Below are 16298 nucleotides of genomic sequence, written 5' to 3'. Positions count from 1 at the left end.
TGGATGGCAGATCACTTTTATTCATTTCCAATGTAGATGTCTGCTCTTACACATTCCTGGCACTAGACAGATGGAACTAGCCCAAGCATGGTTGAGGAGATGACTCATAGGGAAGTAAATTGGGCATCAAACTCTGTGATGATGTGGTCAAGAAGAGGAGCATCCATGGTTCATCTCATGTACTCTTCTATGGTTTCTGCAGGAGCAGGATAAAGGCCAAACTCACAGGAGATCAAAACGTGTGATCCTATGTTTTACCTGAATGTTCAAGAGATTCTCAATCAGCCCGAACCCTTTACTGTGACAGACTGTGACAGGTATCTCAAACTTGCAGTGGTGGACAGTCACAGTAAGCACACACTTGAGTACATTTTTGGAGCATCAACATCAGATACTATACTTAAAAGAACAATATTCAAGTAATGTACAAATATTCAAAAGATTCCCTCTTTTCTTTTAAAAGAGGCAGGGTCTTTACAAAGTGGTGCAAATTCAGGGTCAGAACTTAGGATGTGCCAATGTTTCTTGAAAATAGACTATATTATGCGAGTTGGCAGGATAAGTGGTGACACAAGTAATGTTTAATCTCTGAGGTTTATTGATATAGCCTACTCATCGGTGGAGGAACAGACTTATTGGTGACTTATTGGTAGAGACCTTTTCAAGGACGGGGGGGGTGAAGTCTAGTAGTAACAAATGTGTTTCTGTCAGTTTCTTTCTGATACAGAGCAGTGGTTAGACAGCCATTATTGTTGATTATCTACTTACTGTATCTAAAAAAGGCACCCAGCCACTCGGGCACTACACAATCTTCTGCCTGAACTGAGGAGTTAATTGTTTTGTTTTTAATGATGTGTATTTTGATGAATTGATGTTCTTTCATACATTGTGATGATCCACTGTCATTGTATACTGACTGAGTGACTTATTAACTGATTGTAAACAGACTGACTGTGATGAGATCCCTTATTCAAATGGGATGGATTTATTGATATAGATTAATTTATTTTTCAGATTAATCAAAAGTAGTCAATAGAATAATTGCTAAGGAAATAATCGATAGTTGCAGCCCCAATAAACACTGTGACAGGAAATAAACTTGGACACATTAGAATGTTATGTGTAAAGGTCTTTACATAACTGGCCTTTGTATCGTTCCTTAAAGTTGGTTCATTTTGAAGGGAGGAAAGACAGACAGCTGAAGTCCCGGGACAGACATGTGTTTTATTCACTTTTGAAACAATCTGAACACTGTTTTCAACTGAGTAGAAACTGTAAAACCCAATGTACTGTATTGCAGCATCTTCATGTTGAAATCACATGGTTTCTTTTAGTTTGATGAGTGCCTCCAACGACCATCTCCTCCGCTGACATATTGTGCAACATAAAAGGGAGGCAAGCTTAATTTATACTCGCACGACGATGTTGCTCGCCGACACGAGCTGAGCTTCAGGCTAACAGCACTTAAAGACGGGTTCTTGTCGGTGAGCAACACGTCATGCTATGGAGACTACGTTTTGGCTTTGGGCAAAACAAAAGCGTTGCTGATAAGCCTGGGTTGAAAACCCACCTTTGGATCGTGTATCTCTGCATGTGGACATTACAAGAACGATCTATTCTATTCTGTCAAAAATAGACAAGGAGAAAAACCATCAACTGAGTTCACACAACAGAAATTACACATCATAATGTAACAAACGTGCTTCCATCAGTGATTAAAACGAGTGCTCGGGTGGGAGCTGTTAGGTGTTAAGTGTGTCCCTTCGATGTGTGAGCCGAGGGCACAAACCGGTGACCTTCTGGTTACCAGATGACCTCTCTACCCACTCAGCTACAGTCCTATACAGTCCAACTTGGTGATTGTCTTTCATGGCTACTCCACACTTCATAAGAAAACACTCCTAGAAAGGAAATAATAATCCACCTTACACTGGTGAATGAATGTATGACAGCGTAATAAAAAATAAACTAGTCTCAAAGCATCAGGAAAATGTACTCAAATGTGTTTTCAGGACAGTGAACAACAGAAATACTGACATCAAGTATTGAAAGAAGACACATATCAATCAAGCAAAATTGATTATGTAAGTTAAACATTCCAGGCTTATGCCCAATACTGTCAGACTTTGTCCCACCTTTCTCTGATCGATACTGTTCCAAAAGAGACGCGTCATCTTGGTTGCATAAGTTACTAATTACTCAAAGTCTGACTGTTGCGCGCCAGTGTCGCGCAACAGCTCGATCTACAAGCTCACAGCGCTTCACATCGCAATGCGTTGTGAGCTTATAGATCGGCTATTTTCTGTGTGACTTACTGGCGTAAGATGTCGATGTAAACCGACAGGAGGGCCTTAACAACTTCCTGAATTAACCGTTATTTGAGAACGATTTACAGGCCACTCCTTTAGCTTTCTCGGATGCCAGCTGGTTAGTGTCATATTTGAGGTGAAAAGTTCAGATAACTTTTACCAAGATGATTCAAAGACCAGTGTTATTGCTTCAATGCATAGTCCTACATTTCATTGTGCTTGTACTATATTTACTGTTTGGAGGAAGCTTGTGGACAAACATAAATAAAGACGATAAAGATAAAGCTGACAAATGACAGCTTTGGATACCGCAACTGAATGTTGAAATGCATTCACTGGAATAACGACTAAATGGTCACTGCACACGTACACTGTTCTGGTAGGAGAAGGTTCAGACACGCTTTTCCAATACATTGCAAGATCCCAAATGAGAATGAGAACACAATTTGGGGCCCTGTTTAGACGATCTATGGCACAAGATGGTCTAAAGCGCATGGCGCATAAGTGCCCAGTCTGCCCACATAGATACGCGTCTTAATATGAATAATATGCTGCTTAAATAGCAGGGAAATACTGCACCTAAAACTGTGCTGGACTTCAGACGAGGTCATGGTCTAAGGTCGCTTACTGACTTATAAGACCAACACCCCATGGGCAAACAGGCAAAAATACATGTTCTACTTGCACAACGTACGTGGGCACTGGACATGAAAATGTTTCAGCTGTACACTAGAAATGACAGCACTTTTTGCCATTTTGCACCAGGCGTAAGATACGGCAAAAATAACTTGAAAGTTATTTCTTAGAACTAAAAAGCAAGGAGGTCAAGTACTGTAAACGTGTGCAATTCAAAAGGCCAACTGCCCTAGTGTTCACCTCACTGAACACAACACAACCACCTCATCACAAACTGCTGGAAAAAGAAAAATATAGTATAAAATATAGTCTTTATGCAGGTCTTGCAAAGAAAAGGAAAGAAAGGACTTCAGTATAAAAAAATAAATAAAACAAGCTCAAAGGAAAATAGTGCAGTAAAGAAACCGCCATCACCATCACCACATCAAACACTGTTTCCTTGAAATGTAAATTCAATATGCTTTAACATGTAAAAGTGGGACGTTTTTCTTTTTTTCTTTTGGTTATAATATTGAGTAAAGGTAGCATTTCAGTTCCGTATTATATAATACAATGTTTCCTGTGTTAGGCTAAGTTTGAAACCTTTTCACTTCACCACAGAGAACTTTATGACGTCTGTTAGGAAAGGGTCTTTTTTTTTGTTGCTGTGTGGAAGAGTAAATAATTATCTACTGTATATAGATACATATCATTACTGCAGGCCACAGCAATTAAACATGTCAGGAATGACAAACAAACAGTCAAATTGTGTCACACACTATAAAGTCCAATAATAAATAGCTGATAAACATTTCAAACAAATCAATAGAATAAATAACCAATCAATTGAGTAAATAGGTAATAAATAAATAATCAAATAGATAGGGGAACAACATTCCAGTGTTTTCGCCACTCTGGCGTTTCGCTGCCACAGTTCTGTCTCTCCATTTCCTGTTTGACCACACTGGGGCAGGATGTGATGTCATTTCAGCCCCAACCAATGAGGAGCATCCTTCATCTGCTCGGGCGACCCTTGCAACGCAGAGAAAGCGAAGGGAAAAGTGGTCGGGCCTTCGTCTTTGGGGGCTCACAGAGGCCAAGTAGGGCACCGGGGCGGGGCAGGTCGCTGAGGGCGTCGAACGGAAGTGACACCACTTACAGGATGTCGCTGGTTCCAGGGGACTTCTTCAGGAGCAGTCGGAGGTCCCGGAGGGTCTGGAGAGGGGGCGGAGGCGAGGTTTAGGGGCCGAGGGTTTGGTGGGGTCGCTGGGTCAGACAGTTGGGAGGATCGCAGGGGGAGAGGAGGTTGCTGCTACCGGAGAGGACTGTTTGACCGTCCCGCCGCCGGCCCGCCACAATGTTAGGACTGCAAGATGCATGATGGGAGAGAGGAGAAACCAGATGAGCACATGATAAGAGATGATTTATATTTTGTCGTACGACAGTGTGTCGTGTGTAGAAAATAGACGATCTTAAGGCTCATGAGCTTTTAGATCGTCCATTTCCCGCCGTGCGACATTGTCGTACGACGCAAATTTGGCATGACACTGGCTCCAGAAACGTTGGTACAATCATGTCGTGGTCAACAAACAAAACAACAAAACAAAACGGACAAGCAGAACACACAACATGTTGACCAGGTCAAAAAGACTGTTTACCGCCACAGTTCAGGAGAGACAGGATGAAGGGGAGACAGCGGAACATAGCAGGAGAGAAAAGTGGACGAGGTAAAACAACGTTAGGTTCATTCAGATCTGTCAGCTCAGCAGTTTGACCTTTTTGCCATGGTCTGGAGGATTGCATTAAAACTATGGTTGGGGGATTTTAAAGGGGATAGTTCACCCCAAAATGACTTTTTTTCCTATCGATTAGTCACCCCATGGAGACTTGAATTCATGGATATTTTTTAGTTTTTGTCACATTCCTAAGCCAATAATTTGATGACTGGCAGTGGTTCCGGTAGGAGACACAAAGAGTCTCCTTTGTATCTCCTACAGGAACCGCTGCCTACCGGTCCGCTGGTCATCAAATTATTGGTTTAAGAATGCGACAAAAAAAAAAATCCATGAATTCAAGTCTCCATGGGGTGACTACTATCCCTACTGTGCTAGATTTGTTTGTCGAATACAGTGCAGTGAGAAGGTTTTAACCTAATCTTCCTCATATACAGTACACAGTAAAATGTAATTAAATTGAGTTAATTAAAACATTTAAACCCTATACTTCATTGATCAAGATCATTGATCTATACTTTCCCTCTACATCAAATCGCTTCAACGAAAATTGTCAATCTATACTGTAAGCTCACAATGCGTGCAGATTGGCTATTTCTGCAGAATGTTTAGCTATTTTACTTTGAACATGTGTGTTTAGATGCAGAAACAGAAGTGAGTGTGTTTGTGTAACAGTGTGTAAATGGTGTTAAACTGTGTATGCAGAGTGAAAGCATCCAATGGGAAGTGCTTTGTGACTGTGGTTTTTAATAGGAGAACTTTACCAGGATGTGCATTCGTTACTGAAGTTGTCAAATGAAGTCATTAGCCTTATGTTAAAGACTTTTTGTGTGTGATGTATTCCACGCATCATGTTTCAACAGCAGTGGATTGTGCTACTGTACCTAGTAACCTCCACCAACAAACTTGTGTATCTAGATACACAGGTTTTTACTGCATAAATCAAAACCGTTATGTAAAATATCATTGTGTATGAATGCAAAAGAAGAAGTCGAACATGCACATATACCTGGTGAGTTGTTTGAATTATTTCCTATAGGTTGGTTTTGTGGTCTGCAGCCACATACAGCTGAAACCCTGCCTGTAGTTTGTACACAGGCAGGCTACGGTAGGCTTACAGCTCACTAGTTCTTCCACAGTAGTAAATTACAGTAGTCTTACAGCTCACTAGTTTCTCCCACAGTAGTTAACTACAGTAGGCTTACAGCTCACTAGTTCTACCACAGTAGTAAACTACAGTAGGCTTACAGCTCACTAGTTCTTCCACATAACAGTAGTATATTACAGTAGGCTTACAGCTCACTAGTTTCTCCCACAGTAGTAAACTACAGTAGGCTTACAGCTCACTAGTTTCTCCCACAGTAGGCTTACAGGTCACTACAGCCATGCAGAGAACACTGGCAAGTATGGTGGACTCATAGCCATGTCATTCATGTACAGTACAGTAACTAATACATGGAAATACAGGGACAACAACAGTGGCTGTGATACAATAATGATGATGAACCACATTAACCCTTCTGTTCGTATTTTGGGCTTGTCATTCTCGGCGAAAACATTCAGAAATTATAAACAAATTGTACGATTTCTAATATTCTAATAATATTAAATGAATATATATATATATATATATATATATATATATATATATATATATATATGCCTACTGTATCTTTTTTTTTTTTTTTTTTAGCAAATCAGATCAGATTCAGATTCACTTTATTGTCACTTAGATGCACTGGTTAGGTACATGTAAAAAAAAACTTAAGCTGGGAAGCTCCACTAAAATAAAAACAACACAACCTAAAACCTAAAAACACTCAATAAAAATGATAAAAACAGGGCCAGAATATCAGTGAAAGTGCAAGTGCAAAGTGCTACAGTTATTGCACAGTCATTCTTTCTTGTTATTTAGGAGTCTGCTGGCCCAACTTGGCAAATCTGCAAGTTGACAATGTGCTGCATCAGCTTGTAGATCAGCTATTTTGGAAAATATTTGAATATGGCTTAAGTTGTTAACGGTGAAATGGGTGAATAATGTGTTATAGTCAGACACTAATGCTTTGCATGTGGAACTCCATGTACAGTATTAAGTGCAGTGGTTTTCAACCAGTGGTCCGGGGACCACCAGTGGTCCTTGAGGAGGTTCCAGGTGGTCCCCAGCTAAATTATGGAGAGTTGGTAACCAAATGGACCCTTATAGATCTATAGTTCTTATAGTTAAATTATTGTTAAACATCTGCATTACTTCATTAACAAGAAGTCTACACAATTAGAGAATGTAGAATAATTGCTATTTTGATCAACGTTTGCCTGTTATCTCTCCTATGGCACCAACATCAATACAGCATGGAATTGTGGAAAAAGAATCTCATCTAACGACAACACAATATTCTCGAGTCTAAATCTCATCAAATGGTGGTCTGTGGCTCAAATGCCGAAAAAACTATGGACCTTGATATGAAAAGGGTTGAAAACCAGTGGTATAGTGGGATCATGAATGGATCTAATATATGAGATAGATACTGTTGTACTGTAGAGAGAGAGAGGAGAGAGAGAGAGAGAGAGAGAGAGAGAGAGAGAGATGGGTAGAATTCATGACATAGGGGTGGATGTGATGGCTGTGAGGGCTAACTTATACTCAACTTATACAGCGACCGTGTCGCTTGATGAAAATAACTAATTTCAAGTGAAAAAAAAAAACGCTCGGTGAGACAGAGTATATTATGGATGAAGCCTACAGTACTACTGCTACCAACCTGCTCTAGAGCTTGTTACCTGCGGGCTAGGGAGGCTGTCCCATGCCTCCATAGTGGTGTGGAGAGTGGCGATATTGAGGCAGCAGGCTGCTGACAATCTACAAGAGACTGATAAATTAGACAGATATACAGAGTGGAGACACTCAGGGTTAGTACAACAGGACAGGGACAACAAGAGGGACATGACATGACATGACAGGATAGGACAGACCAGACCTTGTCAAGAGACTATTTATGACTGCTGCATGTGTCTGAATGGGAGTTTTTTTTTATCTTCTCCTTAAACGATACCGCTGCTGTTTTAGTTTAATTTGGTCCCATCCACATAATCAATAACATTAGAAAAATTTGGTTGTGTAAAAAAGCTAAACTAAACAAGGTTTTATCATGGGTAAACAGACAAGCAGTGCACCGCTTTAAAAATGTAAGCCTGATTTATACTTTATATGTATAGCCATCATCAAATAGCAGATCTACAAGCACACAGCGATGTGGTGCTTGTACTGATTGATCTGCTATTTTAGAAACAAAAATGTATGTGATATTTGTTCTTGATCTTTGATCATTTGATCTTTATTACTGTACCGTATACATATTATTTTAACAAAGATGGATTACGGCAATGGAACCAAATGTCAAAAAACGAAATACACACATAGTATCCTTTAAGTGGTTTGCAAACCGTGGGTTACGACCCATGAGGGGGTCACAGCAGGTGGCCAGGTGGGTCGCAGGATGACCATAATAAAGCCATAATAAACCCATACATTTTAATGAAGAGGAAACATACAGTACATGCAAACTTCTTCAGTGAGTATTGTTTATGTTTGACACCATTTTAAGGCAAGCTACAGTATGATTAATTTCCTTTAAATAGAAACACACACTTGTACGTGTACACTTACTATATATATATAGTACTATTTTGAATGTTTTAATTTGATGGAAATGAGCTTCTAGCTAAATCCGTTTACATGTCATCATGTTCAATTAATTCATTTCTTGTACATTGAATGTTGAATGTTCATTAACGTGCACTGTCTCGTAAATAAACAAAAGTAAAGTAAAGCATCTAACGTTAAACATTTGTTTGTAATTTTTTTGTAACTTAATTAAGTGATTAATTATTGTACAAAGAAAATCTTAATCTAAAAAATCACAGAGCAAAATGTGTGATGTTGACAGGCCTTGTCTGTTTCATTTGATCATTTGTATATTTGAAAACTAAAAAGGTGAATACTGCATTGAACAATAATAAATAGATTTTTTGGACAAGGTAATGAGAATGTATTGCTTATTTCACTGCACAATATACTGTATATTTATTTGGTGGGCATGAAGACGTTTGGGAGTACAGCTTACTTGAGCATAAATTAAAGCCTGATTTTAAGTCTGATTTAAACATCGTAGTACGACCGTCCGTACTTTATCACGTACCAAAAAGAACAGATCTACAAGCTAACGACCGCAACACGCTGTTAGCTTATAGCTCTGGTCTTTTGGGTACGTGATACCTTCACGCGATGGAGAATAGCTTAAGCTTCAGCATGTTGGAAGGAATGTGAAAGTCTCCATGCATTCCCAAAGACAGAGAAGAACATTATACCGGTAGTTTGTATAATGTACGCGAATGAATGTGTCCTCTGTAAGAATGAGACAAAAGGAGAACAAGTGAACCTTAAAGAAACGAAGAGAGATGAAGAGAATAAGAATAATAAAGTCAGAGAGTATGAATGGTCCTCTTGAGCAATGAGCATGCACATGTGTGATTATTATGAACCAGTCTCTTCTGACAAGACCCACCCTCTGTGCGGGAGGACAGTTGTTGCGTGTGTTGTCATACAAACGAACACGGGGAAACATGAGGAGACACAGAGACATAGAGACAGTTACACATTGAATACTGTATTTGTTTGTGCTGCATAAAAAGGAGAAAGAAGCCACAGAAAGGGATACATTCTGCATCTACAGTCACACCACTGTAAATGCTGTTTCCAACAGCTCCACAGTGTTGACTTTAAAAGGTGCTGTAAGTTAAACTGTTTGGTTAAAACAAAAGGGTAAAATGTTAAAGCTCTATATTCTAATAGTAATCATTGCTATATAGAGTGTTTATTCACTAACAGGGTTCTCCCTGTCTCTCCATCTCTTTTAATAAACAGAAAATAGATTTACAGGTGTGTTGCCAATTTCATCCAGAGTACCCATTTATCAGCTCTGGTTTTATAGAAAGAGTTCCAGTTTCAAGTATGTCTGCTCAATTCTTTATCACTTCCAATTTCACCTGAAAATGTATTTTCTGTTTACTAAAGAGCTTGAGAGACGGGGAGACCCCTGTTACTGAAACAACACTCTTCCGGCCCAGGGGCCAATCATGGCTACACTGCCATTTGAACAAAAGACAATTTATTGGACTGTAAATACAATAGCAATGCTGTGCATGCATGTGGAAAAAAAGGCTGAAAAAAGGCTGAATTGTAGATGATTGGCTTACATCTGGCTATACACACTGCCAGCAAAAGACAACTGATATTGCAGTGTAGTTACATTTATTAAACTGTTGTAATGTGATGCATTTGTATGTGACTTTGTGGTCCAAAGGTACAGTGTGACAGGAGATACAGTCGGCCCCAAGGAACACAGCTTCTCTAAAGCAATGATTACTATCAGAATATAGAGCTATTTAACACTTAAAAAAAAAAAAAAAACACAACTTACTGCACCTTTATTGTGTTTCCATAAGACCGTCAATAAGTACACTTTTGACATTACCATGTAATGTTTTTTGTTTGTTTGTTCGTTTGTATTCATCATTGCCATATATCTGTTTCAGTTATGAGCTATATGATTGGCTAGAGTAGGGGGTAGAAAGCATTTGACAGGAAAGTGTCAGGGAGTGGTAATCAGATAAGTTATAAGTTATACTTTTAATATTTCTACTCTGCATTTGACTCATCCTAACTACTGAGCAGCCCCAGTGTAGCGCCCTCTGGTAGACAACTCCAGCAATGCCAGTACCTTGATCAAGGGCAATGGCAGGAGTATGTACCTAGCATGCATATATTTTGGTAGATACTGCCATCTGGTGGTGAATAATAAAGGCACTGTTGTAAGGAGAAATCTGCTGTGGATTGTGGTGGATGCTGGGCCTAGTTTTTTTTTGTAGGTTCCTTCTGTCCTTTTCTCCTTCCCTTTACAGAACATGTAATATACATATTTGTTTTTGCTATGAAACCTATAGATGAAGGAAAGGAGACAAGATAAGAAGGAAAACACAAAGATTGAGACACACCCAGAGTGAGAGAGGCACAGAGAGAGAGAGTCGTACTGGTTTCCATGTACTTACACTGTCAAATCCTCAGTGTTCATTTAACTCTGAGAGTGTACAAGTGGAACCAAATGGACCCTTAACCTTGCAGAGTTAAATGAACTCTTAGGACTAACGCTGATATAGAGACACATTTTAGCTGCTCCACCTGTCAAATGCTTTTTGCTCCAAAACATTGCATCACTGAGTGATACTAAATCGTGCACTATTAAACTTTACATATCAGATACTTGTATGAGGAAAATATAACGGCATACATTCATTTGTTCTTAATAAAGACATGAACGATAAACAAATAAATGACTAATGTTGAACGACTGTGCCAGCCGACACAGCCGACATATTTAACAGTTTTCAGTTGTAAATACATCAATTGTAATCAGCCGGCAGTCATTCAACAAAGATTAGGTTTATGGTTTAAAATGCTATGTGCTATTTATACCACTGTGAGGCACTGTGGGATAGTTAGTCCTGAAGCGCACTCTACAGCCATGTATTTCCTTTGCTTGCTTATTGACCACAAATAGATCGCGGCAGCATAACCTATATTGCATGGAGTCAATCATTAACACTTACAGTTACAGGAGGAAGTCAAATGACTCATATTTAATAGCCAACATAAAAAAGGTGTGAGAGTGTCTTTAGTAGTCATGTCCTTTGTGTTCACTGAGGAAAAACTACCAAACTTCAACCACATGAACCCGAGCGCCCCTATTCTGGGGCAAACATTCGGCAAAAATAGCTGATCTACAAGCTTACAGTGTGTCACAGCGCGACGAGATCAGCTATTTTTGGAGAAGAAGTATAGGGTTGAAGTGGTTAAAGAGGATTTTTATACACCTTGATCCAACTTAACTTTTCCTTAAAATTTTAAACATTGAGTTCTTTGGTTGGAACACTTTGAAACACAGAGTTGATTGAATTGTTGTGTTGTTTTGAGGTTGGAGCAAAGCTGTAAATGGCTCCTCCATTCTTCTAAAGACTTCCTGAAGCCAACATGGCAAGATAAAAGGAAACCAGTTTTCCCCTCCACTCTGTGACCCACTCCGTTTTAACGCTTCGTGTACGTGAGGGGGAGACAGTGAGAAGTAAGAAGAGCCTTGTGTCTTTAAGGATGATATTTGCTTTACTACATAAGAGAGAGACAGGAAACAGAGGTCAGAGAGAGGGAAAGAGACAAGACGGGAGTCGGATTCGAACTCAGGTCCTTGCGACTCACAGGGCGCATGTGGGTGGGGGGGGGGGGGGGGGGTGCACTAACTCGGCTGAGCCGCCAGGCACCGCCTCGTTACGTCTTTCTCTGCGATGAATTCATCACCTTCCCCGGCGGAAAGGCGACACAGGGGCAGAGTTAGAGTACGGAGACGGAGAGAACTGACCCGAGTCGTGTCTGGAGCCAATGAGCCGCCGGAACTCTGAGCTCAGCGACTGGGAGTCTAGGATGAGCGCGTTGGCGCCCACGGGCCACTGGGAGGGAAGGGACGAGGTGGAGCTGTGGTGGTGGAGACTGGGATGGCTGCTGTACGGCGCTAGCTCTATGGGGGGAGGGTTACTGAGCGTCAGGAGGGAGGTGTTGAAGGGCCGGGCGCCGGCCATGGCCCCAGAGGGCCCGTCGTGGGTCGGGCTCGGGGGCGCCGTGAGGACGGCTCGGCCACTTACTTTGGGCGGGCTGCTGCGGATGCGGGGCACTTTGGCGCCGCGGCCGCGGTACGTCTGCTCGTGGTCGAACTCCAGGTCCTCCAGGCGCTGCGTCAGGGCTAGCTTCTGCTGGATGGCCATGCGGAGCAGAGAGTTCAGCGTCTTCTTCTCGTCCTCTGCCGCCGCCAGCTGCCGCTGCATATCGTCCAGCTGAATGACGTACTCGTCACATCTGGGGAGAGAGAGAGAGAGAGAGGGAGAGAGAAAGAGTGAGAGAGGGAGAGAGAGTGAGAGTGAGAATGAGAGATAGCAACAAGGGTGAGAAAAACTGTCCTGTCTTGTTGTACAAAGGTAATGCTTTGGCTTTAATAGGGAGCATTTTCTGGGGCTCAAATGCTCAAAAGCTCAGATGAGTGCACAGGCTAGGGAGCTATTAGGGGTTAAGTGCCTTGCTCGTGGAGAGGGGACACTGAGCGAGCCAGGGGTTAAACTGGCAACCTTTCAATTTCCATATCCGGCCTCTCTAGTCTACCCACTCATCCACAGCAGTGCTGTAGTCTAGGTTTTTTCAGACGGTATACCCTTCTGAAGTATTCCCTCGGGCACGGCTCGTGCACGCGCAGGGTAAAATGTTTTTCTTCCAAATTTGGGTTTGAGTATACTGCGTAGCGTATACTGGTAGAACACACACCACTGATCCACAGCCACTAAAGCAGATTCACGTTTTCCCCGGAATGCCTCTCACCTGGTGGCGAACATGGCACGGAGCGAGGAGAAGGTGGCGGCGTCCTCTTTGAGGGCCTTCAGCTCGTTCCTCAGCTTCATCATGGTCTCTGTCACCATGCACTTCTCATTCTCATATTTGCTCTTCAGGTTGGCCAGAGCCACCTCCGCTGTCTGGGGAACAATGACAACTGGGCTGAGCATTTCGTTGCTGTCTGGGCAGAAACCTCATATCTTTTCACAAATTAACGCCCTACTTGATTGTACTACAGCGTCACACAAGAGTATCAAAAGTAGCAGATCTGCAAGCTCAAACTTTTGCTGTTTTTGAATTTGAATCCTGAAAAGTAACAGTTTTAGACATGAGGTTTCCACCCGACAGAGACGATTTACTGTAGCATCATGTGGATTAAATAAAAACGCCAAAACATGAGTTAAATCTATCGCTATCCTCCCTCTCTTTAAAAAAACAAAACAACAAATGACGAAGCTTGCACACACAAAAATAAGTTCACCACACTTCTTTACACTCTATAAACTTGTGATGTGACAAACAAAGTTGATTCTGACTCTGATTCTTCTACCTGTTTGTTGGCCTTGAGCACCAGCCTGAGCGTGGCGATCTGCTCTCTCTTGGTGCTGAGCAGGGACTTCAGTTTGAGGATCTCCTCGATGCAGGACTCCTTGTCCTTGTCCAGCATGGGTGCCAGCTCCCTGGCTGCAGCCCTCTGCCTGGACAGCTGCAGCGAGCGGTCCACTGCCCTCTGGAGGTGCTTCACCTGCAGCGACGCAAAGGAACCAAGTACGATTAGTTGAACATGCAGATGGGGGCGCCGATGGCCTAGTGCAGTGTGCTAACCAACCTTTCAAAGCCCATGAACATCCACACAAAGGCTAGCAGGCCTAGTCTAAATAAACACGGATAGCTGTGTAATCAACTTAGAAAAATGTCAAAATGTTAGGAAAAATAGAAATGAAGTTTACCCTTTTTTCACAAATTAAAACTAACAGGGACATGAAATCAAAGTTCTGTGCAGCGAGCGAGCGTAACCTACTAGTATCCTCTCAGATTGGGTCAGTCCACTTTCAATAATTTGAGGGGTTATACGAACGGCCCCTCCCTCTTTGGACTAATCCTCATTTTGACTGACATCTGATTGGCTCACAGGAATAGGCTTCAACCACAGGCTTCAGCCAGAGCCAGAATGTCATTGAAATAAATGGCCGCTTTTGGACTGTAATGACATTTCCAAAATAGGGACGTCAGGGTTAATTGTTGACGTTCTGTTGACATGGTCCAGATGGCAGTCAGGTTGAGTAGTCATTGGGTATTCTACATAATGACATGATGACATGATGACATCATCACACAACAACATCACCGTGACATCATTACAACCATGTCCTTTAAAATGAACTAAACTCATTTAGCAACTTTTACCAACGAGTCCAACTGCTTGTCGTAGCTTCTGAAAATGTGTTGTCAACAAACACTGATGAACAGAGTGTCTGCTGTGTAGCACGAAGAATCGCCAGTGATTGCGTTGGTGATCAATTCGCTATACTATGGAGATCAACACTCCTCGGCTTCTTTGATTGGCCAAACACAACTCATCGGCTGTAGAGAAAATTCTGAGCATACTTGCCAGCATTAGCCATAAATGGACATCACTGCAAGGTGGCAGGATGTCCGGAAACCCATATAGGAGGATAAATTACCTATTCAGTCCCAAACCTTTAATGACCTATTCACTCTCAACCTTCCCATACATGGAGATCCCCATATATGGAGACAATCAACCTACCCAAGTCTGACATCATAGACTTCTATATATGGAGATGACACCACCATAATGACACTAGCACTGTGGCCAAACGTATAAAGGAAAAGGGATCCCCAGGCTGAGTTCAGTTCCATCAGCAAGACCCAAGCGGCCACAACTCTCTCCAGAGAAATAAGCATCGATACAAGCACAATTAGCTGGCTTTACAACTCAGTTAAGCACGGGCCACGTGTACAAGTACGACTAGCTGGCCTACAACCCAGCTAAGCATCACAGCGGCTCTTGAGTCCGTTTTTTTGTGGATTTGTCAAACATTGTGAGGCATTTGTGCCACTGACCCAACATAGGCAATAGCAGGACTCTACTTTTACTTTTTGAGACATGTTCTGCTTGACGGTACATCTGAATGGAGCGCCAAAAGGATCCTATGCTGCTGTTGCAGTGAAGCACAAGCTGTACTACTTTGGAGGAGACTGTCATGGCGAAAGGACTCAGATTGCTGTGCACGTTTTCAACACTGTGTCTTTATGCTGGAAGAAGTTTCCCCCAGTGAGAGCTGGAAGAGGAGAGCATCACCTTGATGTTCCCTTTGTGTGCTCCGGCCGCACAGCTGTGCTGATAGAAGATATCATCTACATCTGGGGAGGGTATAACTACAATGCAAGTAGGTTATACGACGTGATGTATGCATTTGATGTTGACTCCCACAGATGGTTCAAACCCAAGATGTATGGGACTGTTCCAGAGACGAGGTACGACCACTCAGCCTGTGTCTTGGGGAAGGTCATGTACATACATGGAGGAGGCAGCCTGACTACAATCACTAATGACATGTACAAGTTGGACACCACCACAATGGTCTGGTCTTCAATTCACCCCAGAGGCACTGCACCACCCGCTTCACACTGCCACACTGCCACCATCATCGGAACAAAGATGTTTGTATTTGGGGGCATGGGGCGGGACAACAACATCAGAGCGTTTGACACAGAGACCAACTGCTGGCTCATCACGCGTTCTGCACAGCTTCCTCCACGACAACACTGGGCTCATTCAGCCTTTGCCTACAATGGAGAGCTGTACACATTTGGTGGCAAGAACTGGAACCAGACCTTCACTGATCTGTGGAAATTCAATCCAGAGACCTTCACCTGGAAGGTTGAGCCCAAGGGGCAACGCCTGCCTCAGAAGAGTTGGAAGAGCTGTTGCATTGTGGGAGATCGTGTCATCCTCTTACAATACAATGACCTGTACGTCTTAGACTTAAGTCCTAGTCTGAAGTCCATTTGCAAACTAGCAGTTACTCAGTACGGTCTGGAGCAGTCAGAACTTCCACACAACATCAGGTTGGAACTGGCAGCCATGACTACCGACAGCAACGGGAAAAAAACTGTTCAATTAAAAAAAAA

At 42.1% G+C, this 16298-nt stretch overlaps 1 protein-coding gene across 1 annotated transcript in view; it reads right to left on the bottom strand.

The window, feature by feature from the left end:
• Positions 1 to 7442: 7442 nt before the first annotated feature.
• bicd1a (bicaudal D homolog 1a) overlaps positions 7443 to 16298 on the bottom strand; it is a gene marked incomplete at both ends in the record, with an annotated part of 80460 nt that continues 71604 nt past the window's right edge. The window contains 4 exons of the mRNA XM_080438004.1: positions 7443 to 7514; positions 12404 to 12614; positions 13128 to 13279; positions 13690 to 13884. Of these exons, the coding sequence (XP_080294130.1) occupies positions 7443 to 7514; positions 12404 to 12614; positions 13128 to 13279; positions 13690 to 13884 (630 nt within the window). The remainder of the gene's footprint in view (positions 7515 to 12403; positions 12615 to 13127; positions 13280 to 13689; positions 13885 to 16298) is intronic.

The sequence above is a fragment of the Gymnoscopelus braueri genome (assembly GCF_963280865.1).
Source record: "Gymnoscopelus braueri genome assembly, chromosome: 9".
NCBI classification, from domain to species: Eukaryota; Metazoa; Chordata; class Actinopteri; order Myctophiformes; family Myctophidae; genus Gymnoscopelus; species Gymnoscopelus braueri.
This window is presented reverse-complemented; position numbering and strand designations above follow the sequence as displayed.